Source organism: Lampetra fluviatilis, chromosome 43 (genome assembly GCF_964198595.1).
Source record: "Lampetra fluviatilis chromosome 43, kcLamFluv1.1, whole genome shotgun sequence".
In the NCBI taxonomy this organism is placed as follows: Eukaryota; Metazoa; Chordata; class Hyperoartia; order Petromyzontiformes; family Petromyzontidae; genus Lampetra; species Lampetra fluviatilis.
Genome location: NC_136317.1, coordinates 6947911 through 6968706, shown reverse-complemented (window position 1 = coordinate 6968706; position 20796 = coordinate 6947911). Strand labels below are relative to the sequence as shown.

At 48.1% G+C, this 20796-nt stretch overlaps 1 protein-coding gene and 2 non-coding genes across 7 annotated transcripts in view; 2 read left to right on the top strand and 1 right to left on the bottom strand.

The window, feature by feature from the left end:
- Positions 1-12751, bottom strand: part of RUBCN (rubicon autophagy regulator) — a 28470-nt gene extending 15719 nt beyond the window's left edge. For 3 of the 5 annotated variants that reach the window (XR_013639969.1, XM_078876212.1, XM_078876213.1), the window contains exons 1-8: positions 12546-12751; positions 10075-10228; positions 8692-8790; positions 4861-5029; positions 4060-4166; positions 2414-2711; positions 480-1019; positions 272-316 (exon numbers count right to left, since the gene is read on the bottom strand). Coding sequence is in view for 4 of the 5 variants with exons in the window: in XM_078876212.1 (XP_078732338.1) it covers positions 272-316; positions 480-1019; positions 2414-2711; positions 4060-4166; positions 4861-5029; positions 8692-8790; positions 10075-10228; positions 12546-12634 (1501 nt within the window). In the remaining variant the exon portion in view is untranslated. The remainder of the gene's footprint in view (positions 1-271; positions 317-479; positions 1020-2413; positions 2712-4059; positions 4167-4860; positions 5030-8691; positions 8791-10074; positions 10229-12545) is intronic. The other 2 variants (XM_078876214.1, XM_078876215.1) reach the window with 1 other exon arrangement.
- A 3509-nt stretch (positions 12752-16260) lies between these two features.
- On the top strand, positions 16261-16451 carry LOC144947124 (U2 spliceosomal RNA). The gene has a single exon (XR_013639984.1). It is a non-coding gene; the product is annotated as a U2 spliceosomal RNA (small nuclear RNA).
- Positions 16452-17935: 1484 nt separating this feature from the next.
- Positions 17936-18126, top strand: LOC144947122 (U2 spliceosomal RNA). The gene has a single exon (XR_013639983.1). It is a non-coding gene; the product is annotated as a U2 spliceosomal RNA (small nuclear RNA).
- The last annotated feature ends 2670 nt before the right edge of the window (positions 18127-20796 follow it).

Genomic DNA, 20796 nt, shown 5'->3' with positions numbered 1-20796 from the left:
ATGTAAAGCAGGCTAACACTGGGTACCAATGTTCTTCAGCATGTACGTGGTCCTGCTGTAAATCATTATTATGATTTTAGTGCTCAAGAGGATTGAGACAACGTGTGGAAAAAAAATTACACAAACCTAATGCTATAATGAAATAGTGGAATATGTACTTTGATTTCAGTGGAAATAAACGAGTGGTTATTATGTTGAAGTATGAGCATACAGGTATCAATAGATAATATATTAGAAACATGATGGATAAGGGATACTATGAACATCAAACCTTCATAGGGATCTTCAACTATTGCAGGGATTTTCCAAAATCCGACTTTTGTCAGCATGAAGGAAAAAGATACATGTGAGCCACAGGGCGAAAATTACAACCGTGGGTGCAGGAACACGACAGCTGGCAAGTGAGCCGAGTGGCCGTGTCTCCGAGTGGTGGTGTGAGCTGAGTGGCCGTGTCACCGAGTGTCCGTGCGTGCGCTCACCGTGGCGGTGGTCGCGTGCGGGCCCCACGTCCGACTGTGAGCGCTTGTGCTGCTTTCCCTTCCTCCACGGCTGCATCCCCTCCTGCTCTTGCTGCTGCTGCCGGGCCTCCGCGGCCGCCGCCGCGGCGCCGCTGTTGACGGCGATGGGGAGCGAGGCCTGCGTGGGCAGCGAGGCCAGCGAGGACGACGTGGACGTCGAGGACGACGACGAGGAAGAGGAGGACGAGCAGGAACGGCCGCGGCTCGAGCCTCCGACGGCGAAGTACTCCGGCCCGTCGTCTGCGTCCCTGGGGGAGGACGCGGCGCTGAAGGGGGCAGCGCCCGCGGCGCGTGGATCCACTGGCGTGGACGAACAGGGGGCAGCGGCGGTGGCGCCATCTCCGCCGCCAATGGGAGAGTGCGACATCTCGAGCCAGCTCATCTCCTGCTCCGCGCCGGTGCCAGCACACAGCGAGTTTCCCACGGGGCGCGTCACCACGTGCGGCTCGCCCGCTGGTGCTCCCTTAGCGTCGCCACGCGGGTCCCCCTCGTGTTCCACGCCTGCAAGACAAATTAGCCGAGTGACCTACCCTCGCCCTGCGTGCGTTTCCACGGGCAGGTGTAGCCTGCTCCGGGCTGGTTCTGTCTCAACGATCAGCTAGAGGTCACTCCTCCTCCGTCTCCCCAACCCCACCTCCTCCACCAGTTCGACGCGATGGAGACCAATCAACACACCGACACAGTGCTACACTTGTGCCAGGCATATATTTTCTGCAGTCAAATTAGCATTTGGCTGCAGGGAAAATTTTTCATTTCGGATTTGTGAACTTGTTCACGCAGGCAAACTCTGGACCAGTCTCTACCTTCAGCGTCTGATTAAATGTGGATCCATCTCATTCCTTACAAGGCTAGCAGACATCGCCATCGGCATTTAACTCCTGAACATGTGCAGTATGTATGTTGAACTTCTTTCGCTGAGTACGTAGCCAACCATGCTAATCGGAGGTAGGAACCGATCGAAGCTCGTGGGTGAAGTGAAGGGTGCGAAAATTCAAATTCAAAATTTATTACCAACTTAAGTATGAAATGCTTTAATAAAAGAGTTGAAGCAGATCGTGCATAAAATACAAATGCATAGAGTGCATCTTTCCAGTGATTGTCACTGCTATTCTTAAAAGAACGAGTCCCCAGTTACCTGGGGGCCTCTGGTGTCTCAATTGTCGAACAACAAACACCATTTATTTTCAAGCGACATATACAAGTACCCAGTGATGAAAATGAGCCGATATATACGACTGGGACACCATACCGGCACTTCTCAGAACAACAAACTTGCGCGCATATCACACCGGCACGTTCTGTTCCTATTCCGATACTGCGATGTCTCCGCAGAGGGGAAACAGAAGCGGACATGAGCCTCAGGACGAACTGTTTCCATTCCGGCGATTCTCATTTTCCATTTCCATCACTACATGTATCCCAAATGTGAATATAAAAACATTTTAGATGAATGATGCTTTCAACCTTTATTCAAAAGAACGAACCTGCTTCTGGTGCAGCACTAAACGAAGGAACTCGCGCTGTGAGCGGGAATCAAACTCGGATCACCGGATTTATAGCGCAATGCGCTGACCACAAGCCTACCACTCCCCCTACTTAAGGTTGGCACGGCACACGAGAGGGTGGGTGATGTATACACACCACACCAGGTACTCATTTGAGGCCGAGTCGACTTAGAGGAGGCCCAGGACCAGTTCATATAATATTCACTGGTGTTGGTCGTGAACGGGAATCGAACTTGGGTTCAATTCCCGTACTCATGTTAGCTGTGTTCAGGAAGAGACCACGATGAGTCTTATTTGCAAAGAGTGACCTGGGGGTATTCGTCTACCCCTAGTGGGTGATGACGACGTACATAATCCCAGCTGCTGCTAGAAGCCAGCCCTGAAGCTCACCACCGGCTGAAGGAGGTGCGGCGGTTAGGCTGGCGGCGGTCGTGCCGGTGGTGGTGCCGGTGGTGGTGCCAGTGGCGGCAGCAATGCCGTGCACCACATGAGTCAGAGTGTGGCGGCGTGGGCGCGCGTCACCCGGGCCGGCCCCACGCCCCGCACCGGGAGACACCGCGAGGCTCCGGCTCCTCCGCCTGGCGGCCGCAGGAGTTCCGCCGACAGCCAACGGTGTGGCTCTGCCCAAGAGGGCGGCACCGGAGTGGCGGCTCCCTTTGGCCAGCAGACCCACGCTCCCCTTGCACAGCTGATCAGAATCAGAATATTTATGGGAATCCGATGAGCTATGAAGCTCTTTTTCACAGATGTGCAGCAGGGGCACAGGATCAGAACGTTACAACAAACAAATAAAACAAAAACACAATAGGTCTGCAAAGTATAGGAAAGTTAGTCAAAAATCACTTTAAAATATACAAATAAAACTAAAATATTCGGTTTATGGTAAGATGAACTCCATAATAGAGGTTTTTGGGTTAGATCACATAATAAATATATAAATGTGTTATTAAAACCCGCCACCACCCGACACAACCAACTAGTAAGGGTTGTCACGTAGACAGAACGTGGCCAATTCGTCACTAGTACAGCACGCCGGTGTGTCGGAGAGCCAAGCCACAACATTTACAATCTGAGTACGACGTTTCACCAGTAATTACAACTAGCTTCATCAGGCGACAGCCAGAGTTGTGGAGAAGTCTTGCTGTTTCGTTCCTAATATAGAGGCGTAGATATGGTGACAACGCTTCTGCGCTCTTGTGCAAAGTGGGGGGGGGGGGGGGGGGGATTACCGAGTCAGCGTACATTATGCATGTGCATTATGCGAGCCGTAAGTGCTGCGTGCAAGCGAATCATCAAATAATACATTATTTAAATGCATGCCTAGAAAGGGCAGCGTACTTCATAAACACAATAGACAGGAAGGACAAGATTAAAGGGCTTGCATAATGCACGTGCATAATGTACTTGACTCAGTAAGCCCCCCCCCCCCTCTACTTTGCACAAGAGCGCAGACGCGTGTTCACCACATCTACGCCTCTATATAGGGAACGAAACAGACTTCTCCACAAATCTGGCTGTCGCCTGATGAAGCTGGTTGTAATTACTGGCGAAACGTCGTACTCAGATTGTAAATGTTGTGGCTTGGCTCTCCAACACACCGGCGTGCTGTACTAGTGACGAATTGGCCACGTTCTGTTTACGTGACAACCCTTACTAGTTGGCTGTGTCGGGTGGTGGCGGGTTTTAACAACACATTTATATATTTATGCGATATAACCAAAATAAAACTCTATTATGGATGATATTGGTCGCGAAAGCCTACGTAGTAAGATAAACTAGTTAGTTGTGTTGCGCGGTTTATTTAGTTTATATCACTAAGGTAAAGCCCACTGAGGTATTAACTTATATTTTTCAGGTGCGACCTGGCCACAGCTGAGGCACGGAGGGCATGCCATCATGCGACTGATGACCAGCCCTCGTGTTCCTCTGTATGGAAGAGATTGGCAATTTTTGTCGAGCCGGAACTTATAGCTAGAAATGTTCCGCGTGGATATTTTTTCAGAAAAATACCGACAACTCGGCTGCGTGTGTCTCACCAGCGCTGTGCTGATTTCAGTGAGCAGGTCCATGCTGTTTTGTTCCAGCGCGTCCAGGCAATGCAGCATGGCGGTGACGTGCACATCGCTCAGCACAAACGCCGACTCTGCAGACAGATGACTCAATCAGCACCGCTGCACAGCGCTAATGCAATACACCTCACCACGCAACACACCTCACCACGCAACACACTTCACCATGCCTCACCACGTAACACACCTCACCACGCAACACACCTCACCATGTAACACACCTCACCACGCAACACACCTCACCGCGCAACACACCTCACCACGCAACACCCCTACACGTGCACCTCACCACGTAACACTTACACAACACAGCGCACCACACAATCAACCCGGCCGCTCAATACACCTCACAACACAACACCTACACAGCACACGGTGAATCACTGAATAGAGCGCGGGGAGCTGGGAGAATTGTTACATAGCACGGACTCTGTGCTTGGGGAAGCCTTCATCCAGCAGTGGACTTATCATGGCTGACAATGAAGAGGATGATGATGATCCAATTGCATGGCATTTAAATAGCCATCAAAGAGGGCCACTGCATCGCACGCTTTCAGATGCACTTCTGCAGCCGTCTGGAACACTCTTCCGTCCGATATTAGGAAACCGCTGGAGCTATACACTTTCAAGGCATCTCGATTGAAAATTCCTTTCCTTACATCTGCTTTTTGTGTTAAATTTGTTGTCGTTCCCTCGCACCTCCGATTAACACGGTTGGGTACATATAATGGCTAAGAGCTTTCAGTATGGCAGACACAAGACACTGACCGGAGTAAAAGGCAAGGACGTGGGCCCTGTTGGCGAGCAGTGGTCGCAGTTGCGGCGCGAGACCCAGCCTCTCCAGGCTCTCCCTGAGCCAGCGAGCACCGGGGGAGGAGTCCCCGCTCCCGGACGTCACCGTGCCGGGAGGCGCCGCCGCTTCCTCCAGCGTCGCGCCCTGCTCACGCCCGGCATGCACGGTCGCAGCATTCAGCGTGCCTCTCTGCTCGTTTATGAAAACAAAAATCACGTGAACTGGTAACGCGGTGCCATGCAGTATCCGCTCGCCAATTGCATCTACGTCACATTCAAGTGTCGCTTTGCCGGCCGACGTCTTGCCACGCTGACAAAGGTTGCACATTCTTACTCTTAGGTTTTTTTTGCACATTCTTATACGCCGAGCGCTCCCACTGACTGCGTGTTTTAACCAGACCGTTAGACATGCACCGACTCACCCTTCTGTGAGATGATCGTCACGCTTCATGGTCACAACTTGACTAAAGAATCAGTTCATTTTGTATCTTTTTTTCTCATTCCATTTCTATTGCTTGGCATTTGTTTCATCTGGTTTGTGTCGTCTCATTCACTAAATTAGCCTACACATATTCAGTAGTATTTACATAAATAGCATATCCTGACAGTAACTGATTGTTGCGTATGTGATTTGATTGAAGAATCATGAGCGTATGGCTTGTCCTGGGCAATATCAGAATCATGGGATAAGATATAAAACATTTTAAATGTTCTTTTAATTATTTCTCTTCTTCTTAGTGGTATATATGTGTAGTGGTGATACAAGCTGGGGTAAGGATCGTGTGCCAGCGCGTAGTGATTGGCTGTGTGTGTTGGTGACGCGTGCTGACGGTGAAGGATCATGGGTCAGCGCGGGGTCATGGGTTGTGAGGCAGTGATTGGCTGGGTATCGGTGACGCGCGCTGACAGCGAAGGGATCGTGTGGAAGCGCGTGGGGATTGGTCAACTAAGGGGGTGCTCACGTCGCGGTCCGCATACGCTCCCTCTCCCGGGAGGGGAGGCTATATAAGGCGGTGCGCGCAGGCGCACAGGGAGTTGGTGACCAGTGAAGACAGAAGACGGAGGAGGAAGAGATAGGGCCCTGAGGCACCTAGTCCCGCTGTCCTTGTGAGGACCGGGGCCCTGTGTGGCCCAGAGGCGGGACCTTGGGACCCGGGGCCGAACGTCCGTGTGAGGGCCGGCCCGCGGGACCCAGAGGTCGAGACCCACGCCCAAGCTGGGGTGGGTCTGTAGCGCCACGGACGCTACGGGGCTGGAGTGCCCGGGAGTGTGTAGCGTGAGCTGTAGTAACCACCAGTGTCAGGTGGAGTGTGTAGCGTGAGCTGTAGTAACCACCAGTGTCAGGTGGAGTGTGTAGTGTGAGAAATAGTGACCACACGTGTTATTGTGGAAGACAAGTGAAAATAAAGTGTGCTACCCGTCAAGTGGTTTCCCGCCGTCATTCCGAATACTTCATATGTATTATTGCGGTCTTAAATATATGTCATTGTTTGCTGTTATACTGGTAGGAACCACCTGGTTCCACCAACCCACAGGGGATTATTGTGTCCGTCCGTCGTGCATCCAAAAATGGGAGAGGTCGGGCTGGGTGGAGAGGGGAGGGTGGGGAGGGGCTGGGTGTGGAGGGTGGGGAGGGGCTGGGTGGGGAGGGGAGGGTGGGGAGGGGCTGGGTGGAAGGGTGGGGCTGGGTGGGGGGTGGGAGGGGTGGGGCTTGGTGGGGAGGGACTGGTCACCCCGTGGTGGCCTTATAAAACTCAACGTTTAACCTACTCATGCCGGCTTGTGCCCGCCCTCACAGTCGGGCATATTTGCGGAATACACCACGCCGCCGTTGACCCTGGCCATTGACCGAGCAACCCAATGTTCCTACCAGCTCCCTCCGCAGGAATGTGTTTGCGATAAGTCAAGAAACCTCTCGGTTTGTGTTCTCCTGGATGAAAACTAGTGGGGCTATGTCCTTGCCCAATCTTGACCAGCCTGGCTCAAAACCTCAATAAAAAAATATAACTGACTATAATCAATGGATCAATACATCACTACATACCTACATAGTCATACTTTAACTTCAACAGGTAATGGGTGAAGAGTGGTAGCTATGTTAATAAGTAATAAGAATGGGTCCTCAAACTTTAACTTGGGTTGGGTTAAAGCAACCTATACACTACACACTGGCAGAAATGGATAAGCAGAATATGTTCTGCTGATGACCTCACATTTGAGTGAAAACAGTAGTCTGCACCTTAAATAATCAATCTCAGCTGTTCAAAGTGTTTTACAATCCAGCCGGGTTGGCTCCACGCACGACTGACATCAGAACTCAACCGGTCCCTCTCCGGCTCAGTGTACCCTTTGCGTACGACGCGAAATATCGTAATCAGAATCTTTATCTATCCTGGAGGAATCCTATGAGCTATGAAGCTCTTTTTCACCAATGTCCAGGAGGGACATGTCAACGAGTTACACGCATGTCTTGTTCAGATGCGCTGTCATGGAGGATTATGGGTAACACAGGAATCCCCCACTATACGTAAAGGATGCGTTCCTGGGAAATGCTACTGCGCTCGAAATTACTTAAAGCAAACTCTCATATCTTATATGTCATACCTCGGTATACGACTGCTTTGGAATACGTCGAATTTGGTATACGTCGTGTTTTGACGAGAGAAAAAATGTCTTGGGATACGCTGCGCTTGCTAGAACTTGTAAGGGTCGGGATGAGTCACCGCGTACCCGCGTAGACCCCGTTTACGTCTGAAACAAAGCGCCGCTCCTTAGTCTGCCTGTACAGTAGTTTTAATGGAAGGGGACTCTCCTTCCAAAAAATAGCATTTCCTCCTCCTCCCCTTCCTCACCACCATCCTCATAGGCTATCAACTCCTCTTAGCAAGGTAAAGTGATGTTACATTTTATTTTAATTTATTTTAATTTATTTATGCATTTATTTTAATTTATGTATGCATTTTAGTAATAAGTAGTGTCTAAATTATTTTATACAACCCCATTAATGTATAATATGCCATATTAAATATCATTTCTTATACTCTGGAATGGATTATTTCCTTTCCCTTTATTTCTTATGGGAAAAATTAGTTTGGTATACGTCATTTTCAGTATAAGTCCTACCTTCTGGAACGAATTAACGGCGTATACCGAGGTACCACTGTAGATTTGCATGTAGAACACCCTCCCGCATGTGCTTGTGGGAGCCTCGGAACCGACAAAGTTATTTAATTTTAGCTTTTCTTCCGATTCCGTGATGAAGGAGGTGTACGTACGTGTACGCCATCGGAACGGAATTGGAAGAAAACTGGGTGACGTGCACATACGTCATTGGAATAGGAAAGGGTTAATTGGCCAATAACACCTCATATATATAGAGGACTGCAGAGCTTGAGGGGAGGGTGGGGGGGAATTGGCACTGGCTCACCGCTTGTCCGCTTTTCCCACGTATCTGTTACTCCTCCTCGTGCCTCTGCGTTGTCCTCTCTCTCTCTCTCTTGCGAGAGTGAGAGCGAACACTGCGGCGACGCATTGCAAGTTAACATATATACGCTGCCAAGCCTGGTGGTGTTCATTCAGACGCTGTCTTTCCGACAGACCTGTTCTTCACCTGAGGACGGCTGCTTGCGTTGTGGCCGAAACGTCGTGAGAATTATTTTATTATGTTTTATTTTTATTATTTTATTATTTCCCTTCTACGTGACTTTACCGAAAGAACCAAGAAGATGAATCCCTGCAGTCACGAAAGCTTTAAATCGAAAGTTAACATTGTTACAATGCAGAGGATGCCGGAAAGGTTGAACTTACGATTGCAGAGTCCTGGACGATGCAGGGACACACTTGGGGTGCCACGCTTTGCAGGGTCAGGATGAACGGCCAGTACTGCACATCGGATGAGGGCTGACACTAAAGAGCACAAACGACACGATCGCAAGACCGGCCTTTGTTACACCTTCAGCTGCTTTAAGTCTACCCTGTAAGAGAGGTATTTTCATAAATGAGTCACATCGGTATGCATTCTGTTCATCTGTTTTGATAATTGGTAGAAGGGTAAAAAAACAATTATCACATTTTTACTGGCAAATGGGGTTCCAATGGTGTAAATTCATCTGTTTTGTTCAACTCAGTGCCATCCATTTCGCCTAGATTATATTTTTGCGCATGGCAATGTTCGGAAGCTAAATGCCAACGTCGAGTTTTGCCAGCCACGACGAGAGGGCTTCAGGTGAGAGGGTTCGTATCGTTTTGCTATTTCTCCTCCATTGAAGGACCCCAGGCGACAGTGGTTTACTATACGTTAAACAGTTTGGGATGCATGGTCATTCATACTACTGTGGCCTGTCTTGAATTTTTCATTCATAAAGGTGATGTGCGCATTAGTCTGTTGGTGTCTGGTATGGTATGGTAAATAGTTCTAACCAGTGTCTTCGAGGAATGTCAGAGCCAGAAGATACGATGCTTGGGTCTCAAATTAGGTGTTTATTTTGGACGTCCGCTTTGTTCCACTCTGGTAAGTTGTGTTTAAGGAGACACAAAAAAATGTAACAGGGGAGCCACCACGAGACAAATTACATCTTCCATCCATATGAATCACTGTAGTCTGCACCGCCTCAAAGGAAGAATTGCCAAACTACACAATTTTTTTCCTGAAGGCTTCCCATGGCTAGAAGACTTTGACAATGGCATTCAGGCTCTTGGACGTATTGGCATTTACAAGAATAGAATCTGTTTTTAGTTTTTGACATAAATATTAAAAATACTCTTTACAAAATATTATCATATGCCACTATATGTCAACAAATGAACAGGTGCTCGACAGGTAATTTCAATCTAGATTTGAAGTTTTGCCCACTTAAGCAATTGTTTCTTGCTGTGGATGTCCCACCTGATGACAGACGCTTGTGTTGCGCCAGAAACGTCGTGATTTAATTTATTTTATTTTATACCTACGTGACTTTACCGAAAGAACCAAAGAGTAGGTAATTTCACTCAATATGTTTTGTTAAAAGGTGATGCTCAGCTATAGCACATGTTCACTAAAACCACGTGTAGGGTAGAAACGAAGGAAGTGCATCTCAGTGAATCTCTCCACCCCTCTCCATATCTCTCCACCCCTCTCCATGTCTCTCCACGTCTCTCCACGTCTCTCCACCTTGAGCCCAGGACTCAGCCCTCGGCAGGTGTCCCCACCTTGGCGGCATGCAGGCCGTGCACGAGGATGGCGTGCATGGCTGCCGTGAGGTGCTCCAGCCCGCCGTAGCACGTCCACACGCCGGCACGGCCTACGCCCACCAGCACCTCCACCGTCGACTTCAACCGGCTCAGCAGCTGCCAGCGCTCCTGGCTGAATCCGGCGAGCACACACGTACATATGTTCATACATTCACACACACGCCACGGTTTACGCGCGCATAGGGAGCATGCTGCGTTGCGCTTAGCACACAACTCGTGCATTGCTCTGCACTGCATTAATTGTGACAACGCAAGTCTGGATCATAGGCACAGGAACAAAAGGAAGGTTTCGAGCCTAGAACTGAACAGGGCAGGGAGTCGACAAGCATGAATGGCTGATGCAATGAACACATCATGAAATGAGAGCCTGTTTAGATGACTGGAGAACCTTCCATTTTTATTTTAAAAAGTATACATCTAGAATTACCGAGAAGGGGAGTTTTTTGTTTACCGAAATGAAAGAAAATATCTCTACTTGTTTATTTTGGTTGCTGACTCATGTACATTACAAACTGTACTCTTTCATGGGCAGTGGTTTTTACTTTGTTGGGAATGTCTTATCTGCTGAACCCCCAAAAAGGTAACAAAAAGCATGCAAAAATGCATACAAAAAGCACTCGGTGTTTGTCTGTTATCAGCAGTTCCTGAAGAATTGCACTGTGGTCCCCTTGTCTTCGGTCACCATCAAAATAAATCTGAGCAAATGCTTCCCGACAAAGTCTGCAGACCGATTTCATTCATTTTATAACAAATCAGTACGAAACAGTATACAGTGGTACCTCGGTCGACGTCTTTAATTCGTTCCAGAAGGTAGGACTTATACCGAAAATTACGTATACCAAACGCATTTTTACCATAAGCATTAAACGAGATCTACTGTACAGGCAGACTGAGGAGCGGCGCTTTGTTTCAGTCGTGAACGGGGTCTACGCGGGTACACAGTGGCTCATCCCGACCCATACAAGTTCTAGCAAGCGCGTCGTATCCCAAGCAAGCGCGTCGTATCCCAAGAAATGTTTTTCTCGTCAAAACAATACGTATACCAAATTCGACGTAATCCAAAGCGGTCGTATACCGAGGTATGACTGTATAGTGACCAGTGCTCACTGCTGCAAGGTCTGCCTGTGGGAATCTCATACTATGCAATCCCCGCTCCTACACTCAGGGGCTTGGCTAATGCCAACAATACTCAGTTGTTTGATATTCTTAGTAATTTCCAGATTACCATTTAGCTTCGTATGATTAAATTACCCTTTCCATTTGGTTATGAATCGTGGGACATTAAATAATGGTGACATTAAAATCAGAGAAGTGTTTACATTTCACGTCTAAGATGTGTTATACCACTGTTTACAAGTGCTGGGACGTAGATTTACATGGTTTGTGTTTACATCCCTATGATGTTCAAAAGTACAAGGCTCAAAGACCATACCACAGATAAAAACACCCATAAAGAGTTCATGGTCCGTTTCGTGTCCATGTCCCAGATTCGGGCACATCAGGTTCAATGTTATTGCCCTAGATTATAGTTACGTAATGATGCAACTATTCATGAATTGAAATGTATTCTTATGCTCCACCCACGTACGTACATGTATGAAATCGTTCGCTCGCAGTAATTACTTTAAGTTGGTGAAAACTGTTGGGCTAACGTTGCACTTAGGATAAAGGAAGAGTCGAATGTGTACACACGAGATGGAACGAAACAGTAAAACCAAGACAAATAACGTAACCAAAATAAACAACATAACCACTCATTTCATGAAACCAGGACACCAAATCAAAATTCCCTTAATCACAGAGGAAGTGAAATACTGTACGACACGCCACTAAAAACCCCTTCAGATGTGCAGATTTCAGTATCGTTCTGTATAAGTCTTAGATTAAAATGTGTGCGAGTACGTGTCTGGTACTCGGTGGCGATCCCAAGCATTCAACATCCCAGAGTCACAGCGGCTAATTTTGCCACTCTGTAGGTTATATGGGATCCTATATTCCGGAGTCACGGTGGCTCATTGAGTCACTCTGTAGTTTATATGGGATCCTATATACCGGAGTAACCGATGCTCATTGAGTCACTCTGTAGGTTATACGGGATCCTATATATCGGAGTCACCGAGGCTCAATGAGCCACCTTGTAGTTTATATGGGATCCTATATTCTAGAGTCACCGAGGCTCAATGAGCCACTCTGTAGTTTATATGGGATCCTCTATATCGGAGTCACCGAGGCTCGTAGGGCCACACTGTGGGTTGCCAGAGTTCCCCATCACTTCTCGTTGTAGCTCTACACTTCTCGTTACGTTTCGCTCCGAGTCAATGTTTGGCTCAAGACCAGGCCGAAGCCTCGGCCTGGTCTAAACACCGGGCCGGGCACGCGACCGCCGCACCGGGCTGTGAGCCCGACGCGTACCGCCTCCCTCTCCTCACCTCGCATACTCCTCCTCCTGCTTGCCTTCTCTCGGCTTCTCCACCTCCTCCTCGCCGCTCCACGCGCTCGTGTCGCGGCTCAGCAGCATTTTGTCCAAGCGGCGGGGAGCCAGGCCGTGTCGAGGCGACCGTGGCGAGGCGAGCGGTGCCAGATGACGGGGGGTTTCCCTTCGCGACGCAAGCGGCGTCTCCACGACCCCGGGGAAGCGAGCCGTGCCGTGCCAAGCCGAATCGAGCCGTGCCAAGCCGAATCGAGCCGTGCCAAGCTGAATCGAGCCGTGCCAAGCCGAATCGAGCCGTACCAAGCCCAATGAAGCCGTGCCGTGCCAAGCCGAATCGAGCCGTGCCAAGCGGAATCGAGCCGTGTCGCGTGTAGCCGGTATGAGCTCAGGGGTCGTCCATAAATGATGTCACGCACCTAGGGGGGGGCGGGGGGTCAGATATTTGTGACAATGTGTGACGAGGGGGGGGGGGGGGGATAAATGTGACGTCACATCAAAATGCGCAACTTTAAATAAATATACACAACACGTTCTACTTAATTACAACATCAGAGTGCAGCGCCACATTAAATACGCACTACAATGACAATAGTTTAAAGCGATTTGAAGCATGTTTTATTTTCAAAATGGAAATATGTTTTTTGGGGGGGAAGGGGGCAGAGCTTTGTGACGTCATATTTGTGGGGGGGGTTTGACTTTCTGTGACGCCGTGTGACGAAGGGGGGGGGGTCAAAAATCGTCCAAAATCGCGTGACGTCATTTATGGACGGCCCCTTACTGGCGAAACGTCGTACTCAGATTGTAAATGTTGTGGCTTGGCTCTCCAACACACCGGCGTGCTGTACTAGTGACGAATTGGCCACGTTCTGTTCACGTGACAACCCTTACTAGTTGGCAGAGGTGTGGACTCGAGTCATGCGACTTGGACTCGAGTCAGACTCGAGTCATGATTTTGATGACTTCAGACTCGACTTGGACTTGCCTCATCTTTGACTCGACTTGACTCGGGACTCGAGAGCAAAGACTTGAGACTTACTTGTGACTTGCACAACAATGACTTTGTCCCACCTCAGAGGTGTGGACTCGAGTCATGCGACTTGGACTCGAGTCAGACTCGAGTCATGATTTTGATGACTTCAGACTCGACTTGGACTTGCCTCATCTTTGACTCGACTTGACTCGGGACTCGAGAGCAAAGACTTGAGACTTACTTGTGACTTGCATAACAATGACTTTGTCCCACCTCTGCTAGTTGGCTGTGTCGGGTGGTGGCGGGTTTTAACGACACATTTATATATTTACACGATCTAACCCAAAAACATCTATTAAGGATGATATTGGTCGCGAAAGCCTTCGTGTTAAACTCTGTACAGTATTGTTCCCATAGCTTCTAATGTTTTTATGTAATTTTTTGTCATTGTGGCTCGTCACTTGCGTGGCCTGTGATTGAAGATGCTGTCTTAGTGTGGGATCAGCGATGCCCCTTTATTTTGCGGTTATGAGCGTCGTGGTTGCTGCCTCATCCCGTTGACTGCCCCAGTAAACATGGACCGTTGAACAAACATTCGCCCATTGGTTCGAACCAATGTCGGCAAGTGCAGAATGCATTCCAACCTCGAATGTGTTTGCCTGTCTGTCCTGCTTGCCAACCCTGCATATCTGCCCTCCCTGGAAACCTGTCTCTGCCTAAATTTCGATTTAAAGCTTTCGAGACTGCAGGGATTCATATTCTTGTAGAAGGGAAAAAATAAAATAATACAAATTTTACATAATAAAATTCTCACGACGTTTCGGCCACAACACAAGCAGCCGTCCCCAGGTGAAGAATAGAGCTGTCGGAAAGACAGCGTCCTAATGAACACCGCTAAGCTTGGCAGCGTATTTTAAGCTGGGTGGTGTCTCTACCTGCCAACCCTCTGTCTGCCTGTCTTAGCTGCCTATCAACCAGCATTCCTTTCTTGTATGTATGCCAATTCAAGATGTATCTCTGTATGTCAAACTATTTCGCACCGTACGTGGACAACCGTGCTAATCGGAGGTGCGAGGGAAGGACAACAAACGAAACACAAAAAATGCTTCTAAAGAAATTAGTTTTCCCAAATAGTGTCATAGGATCCCAAATTTCGTTTGACCAAGACCGATATTTCTGAGTTACCGAGGTTCATAGGGGCAGTCCACAAATGACGTCACGCGATTTTGGACGATTTTTGACCCCCCCCCTCGTCACACGGCGTCACAAAAAGTCAGACCCCCCCTCAAATATGACGTCACAAAGCTCTGCCCCCCCCCCCCAAAATAAAACATGCTTCAAATCGTTTTAAACTATTGTCATTGTAGTGCGTATTTAATGTGGCGCTGCACTCTGATGTTGTAGGAGAAAACATTTATTAAAAAGTCTATTTATTTAAGTACAACGTGTTGTCTATATTTATTCAAAGTTGCGCATTTTTATGTGACGTCACATTTATCACCCCCCCCCCCCTCTCGTCACACATCGTCACAAATGTCTGACCCTCCCCCACCCCCTAGGTGAGTGACGTCATTTATGGACGGCCCCATAGAGCCGCACTCTAGTTTGTTAAATCCTGTATATTAAGTTCACTTGCTTGCTTACGACTGTGCAAATCTTTCGGTCGTTTTTTAACCCACTTCCCGTGATCCAATCGAGCTGACATTTTCCACACAGACTCGTTGTGCGTGACAATTAATGTTCGTGAAAATTTTTTTCCAAAATCTTACACTTTTTAGGACGAAAATATTATATTTAATTACCAATTGCTTAATGGTGCCATGCAATCATCTGACCCATAGGTGGCAGCCATCTCAAGCCAGAGGACGAGAGGACTCTAGCCGCCACGCATATAAATGATTTATAGTGAAAAACTTTGTTTTTACGGGTTATACTTGTTATCGATTGTAAATGTCGGTGTCACACGAGGCTTATTACTGTGGAGTGCCTGAGTTCGCCACCAGCGTTCGTTGTAGCTGAAGAGTGGAAATCGCTCTGTGCCGTGGACAGAGGTGGTATATATGGGATCATATTCCAGAGTCACAGTAGCCACTCTCTGATCTATATGGGATCCTATATTTCGGAGTCACCGAGACTCGTAGAGCCACACTGTGTGTGGCTTGCCAGAGTTCCACATGGCCTCTTGGTGGAGTTCGTTCTTCTCGTTGCGTTTGGGAACCCGGCGTCTAGACAAGGCCGAAGCCTCGGTCTGGCCTAGACGCCGGGCCGTGCACGCGATCGCCGCACCGGGCTGTCATGTCGGTCATACCGCCTCGGTGAAAGACGGTATGACCGAAACACCATGCGCGTCTGGTGGGATGCTAATAATTAGCTATGTTTATATACGGTACAAACAGCAGATATTCGAATTTAACTATAAAGTTGTTTAAAACATCATATCACGAGTGAGAATGTGAAATAGCCGTTTTGTATTCATTATGGTACGGCCCATACCGTAGGGAAGTTCCGGTGACGTCACTCCCATAAGTCACTGCGTGATATTCTAACAATGTAATATTTTGGATACAAACACACGATCTGTGACTTTGTGTTATTAAATTTGAAGGTATTTACAATGTTTCCATGTTCAGCGTATATAGTGTTATATGTGATTATAACTTATTTGTGATAATCATGGTATGACCCCATAGCGTAGAGAGAGCCTCTATGGATATGTGTATCCCACCGGCGGCAGCTTATAGTTATCGCTTCTCGGCCTTTTGGCTAAGATCAAGTGTAGTATCTGTTCTTATCAGTTTAATATCTGATACGTACCACATTGTGGTACCTTATATTAAATTGATTTTTGGGACAGGGAGATGGAATAGGGGCTTGCTCCGTCCACTCCGCGCATCAACCCGGTATTGCAGTACCTCCGGGAATGGTGCACCTCCCCACTTGGGGAGGGAAAATGTAAACAAAGAGAGAATGTAACAGCGTTATCATCGCATGAGAAGTTTACGAGACTTTAAAGCCTCCAAACTCATCCACAAGGCTGGTTCCCCATCTGTGTCATCAAACTCACAGACGTTGTATGTTGAATTTCTTCTCACCCCCCTTATAATTCAAAGCCTACGAACTCATCACAAGGCTGGGGTCCCATCTGTGTGAGGGAAAATGTTAAACAAATTTCAGAGGCCTAAACGTTGCAACTGGTGACAAAGCCACCACGCCCGGTACAGCGCATTAGTCACCCGGTGTCTCGTAGGGTAACCTCATTAAATATGAGCGCCATTGCGTGTGGAGAGAGAACACCCCTAGGATGAGTGCATCACCCGGTCCTATTTGTATTGGGTCTGAATTTACGTGTGCCATCTGTAACGCCGGTTTGGTCTCTCCTGTCTCACCTCATGCGATTGTCCTGCTTTATCTAGCTCCATTGAACTCTTTCGGTTGTCATGTCCCGTTGGGCCCATTAGCCTGTAGGATTATTTTTATTTAAAAGATTGGCATACGAGAGAGTCCGTGATTATACGCCTCGAGTTGAATATGAAATCGCTTCGCTTACATATATAGTATAGCGACACACAAAGTTGGGGGAAATAAGTCACACTTACATACGATTTGCATGTTCTAAGCTTTTGAATGTGACCGCATCGCAAGATGTGTTACTTGACACTAAATCCGATAATTTATGAAAAGATCGATTTATAACTTAGTCCAGGACTTATCACGCCCACGGGTGTGTACAGCAACGCCGCCACGTGGTGCAAGGCGGTACAGACTAATGCCAATGAGCGTTTGCGGGGGGTGCTAATATTTAGCATATTTAGCTGTAATTATATATGTTCGGTATAAAAATCAGATGTCCGAATTTAAATATATAGTATAATGTAAAGCTGTATACAATGTTTTAAAACCACAATTAAGATTGTGTTACATGTAATGTATCCGTTTTGAATTCATCATGATACGACCCAAGACTTTTGGCATCTTCCCATAAGTAATTGCGCGGAATTCTATCAATATGCTGCACTGTACATATTATAAAACACGTGTAGTGTAAGTAGGATAATTCATGAAAATATAAAGCGCTGAGGTTAATGATCTTGAACATGAGAATCGATGACAAACATCAATCGATTCACACACTCACGTGGGTAACACGCCGCCAGGTGGCGCAAGGCGATATGGCCGTAATGACATAATTCCCATAGGCCATTGCGCGGGATTCTAACAACAACATTCTTTTACCTTTTTCATGCAAACAGATTTCCAGTTCCAAAATTTAACGTTATATTATTTATAATGTTTAATTGTTCCGCGCATTGGCTGTATTACATGTGATGATAGCTGTTTTGTGATAATCATCGTATGATCCCATAGCGTACAGAGAGCATCTGTGGGTATGTGTACCCCACCACCGACAGCTTATAGTTATCGCTTCTCGGCCTTTTGGCTAAGATCAAGTGTAGTATCTGTTCTTATCAGTTTAATATCTGATACGTACCACATTGTGGTACCTTATATTAAATTGATTTTTGGGACAGGGAGATGGAATAGGGGCTTGCTCCGTCCACTCCGCGCATCAACCCGGTATTGCAGTACCTCCGGGAATGGTGCACCTCCCCACTTGGGGAGGGAAAATGTTAAACAACGAAAGAAAACAGCAGCTTTGTCAATGCAATAGATGTTTACCTAACTTTTCACATTATGTGGCCTCACCCAGGTCTGATTCAAAGCCGACTCATCAGCGGTCGCCCTCGACCCCCATCTGTGTCATCAAACTCACCGACGTTGTATGTTGAACGTCTTTCACAACCTACGGAGACAACTCCAATGAACAGCTTGGTTCCATTCTCTCGTTTGTATTTTTTGCCTCCGCTGTTACATAATCTGTGGAATTATTATCAAGAATTCCCAGTTGATACTAATGGAAGACTCGAGGTTGAATAGATAAATCGATGCACGCCCATGTGTAGCGTCGGAAATGCACATCTTATACCGTCGGTATATACTTACCTGCAGTTGTGGGCACAGGCCCATGTGGGGTGCCACCCTGAGCTGGAGAAGGACAGAGAGAGCCGGACCATTGAGAAGCCGGGGTCTCCCCCCCCAGACCCCAGGTGAGGGGTTGGGGGGTTCTTCCAGAGCCTCCTGGAAGGTTCCAGAGAGGGGACTCGGGGCAGTGCTCTGAAGACGAAGAACAGGAGACCAGCTCGGCTGGAACCCTGGGACCCCGGGTCCCGACGTCCTTGTAAGGGCCGGACCGAGCTCAGACCAGTGGTCGGGACCCATACCTTGGCTGGGTGCCTTCCGGCACATGCAAGCGAGTTATGGACCGCCACCCAACTCCCGTCACCGGTTCGACATCCGGAGGAGGGCGGACTTGGAGTCCGCATTGGCTTCGCTTCATCCTCGGCGAGGGGATTGAGGTTTAATGACTCCCGCCCTCGGCGGGACACACGCCAGCAGGATCGGACGGCTCCGCGCTCCACTGGGTTGGCCCACAGGGTGGTGGCCGTGGCTGCAGGTTCCTCCGCTCTCATTGGCTTCATAGAGGGGGTCGAGGTCAGGATGTTGGTCGACATCGGTGCGTCGGCGACCATCATCTCATCTTGAACATTCTACCCGAGGCCTGCCGTTCCCTGCGGCCAGTTGATGTCCCATGTTTCGCCGCTAACGGAGGTTCCTTGGGTATAGTCGGACGGATCGACGCGCAAATTCGAATTGGCGATGTCAAATTGAATGGGCCCATTCTCGTTTCGTCTACATATATATGAAAGGGATGTATTAAAGGGAAATATGTGATTATGTGTGTCTGTTCAAAATGTTTAGCATACTTCCCGACATGCAACAAACTTTAAAATTGACATGTGGGTACTTTCCAGACTGTACACCATGCAAACATTATTAAAATACACTTTTGTGGGTTTTTCTGGGGGGGGGGGCGGGGGCGCAATAATGGATATATTTTGCACGCAAGTGAGCTGTGACGTCACATCTCTGTCCTGTCACCCAAACCCTCCGCGTAGGCCCTCGCACACATGCGCGGCTGGGGGGGGATAATGGATCTAATGAACTCGGCTACAAACTTTAAATTTGCCATGTGGCGAGCTCCCATACTGTACACAAGGTCAGACGTTTAAAAAATTACTTTTGTATTTTATTTTGGGGGGGGGGGGGGGGGGAATGACCATGAAGTGCGTGGCGTGAACCCGCATACAGGACTGGCGAGAATCGATATCTGGTGAGCGTTTGTGGTATCGATTACACGGGAATTGGCCAATTCAAAAGAAACCTGCAACCTTCGATTCCATTGCGCGATTTAAAGAATCGAATCTTGGCGCACGAGCGTAAGTTTTTATTTCCACCGCGCGTTGGGTTTTATTTTAATTAATAATGTGATGATCAACGTTATATTTTCATTTGTATATGTTGTGTTTTTAAGTTTTAAGAAGTTTTAAAATGTATCCCCCCCCCCCCGAGCAACGCCGAGTACTTCCCGCTAGTACCGAATAAATGAAATCAAAACTGAAAAAAAACATCCTTGGTGAAAAAGAGCAAAGTTTTTGTTTACATTACAATATCATGTTTATGCGTGGAGCCGGGGGCTGATTGGACCCCGGGGTCCCGCCAACTCATTCCTGCGGAGGGAGCTGGTAGGAACGTTTGGTTGCTCGGTCAATGGCCAGGGTCAACGGCGGCGTGGTGTATTCCGCAAATATGCCCGACTGTGAGGGCGGGCACAAGCCGGCGTGAGTAGGTTAAACGTTGAGTTTGATAAGGGCACCACGGGGTGACCAGTCCCTCCCCACCCTCCCCACCCAGCCCCTCCCCACCTTCCCCTCCCCACCCTCCCCCTCCCCACCCAGGCCCTCCCTCCTAAACCCAGCCCCTCCCCACCCTCCCCTTTCCACCCAGCCCCACCCCTCCCATTTTTGGATGCACGACGGACGGACACAATAATCCCCTGTAGGAGGTTCCTACCAGTATAAGGTTCAATTCATGAAAAAATGTAGCGATTAGATGCTTGATGTTGAACATACGAAATTCGTTGTCTATTCACGTACACGAGTGAACAGCACGCCACCACGTGGCGCAGGGCAATATGACCGGATTTACACTATTCCCATAATCCATTGCGTTTATTGCCCGGATTATGACAATGTGCTATGCTTATAAATTCTCGAATTCTGAATCAGCTTTCCATATCTTCACAAGTATTTTCAGTTATTTACAATGTTTAATGTGCCGGTTATGGTTCTGCTATATCTGGAAAGCTGTTGTGTGACAATCA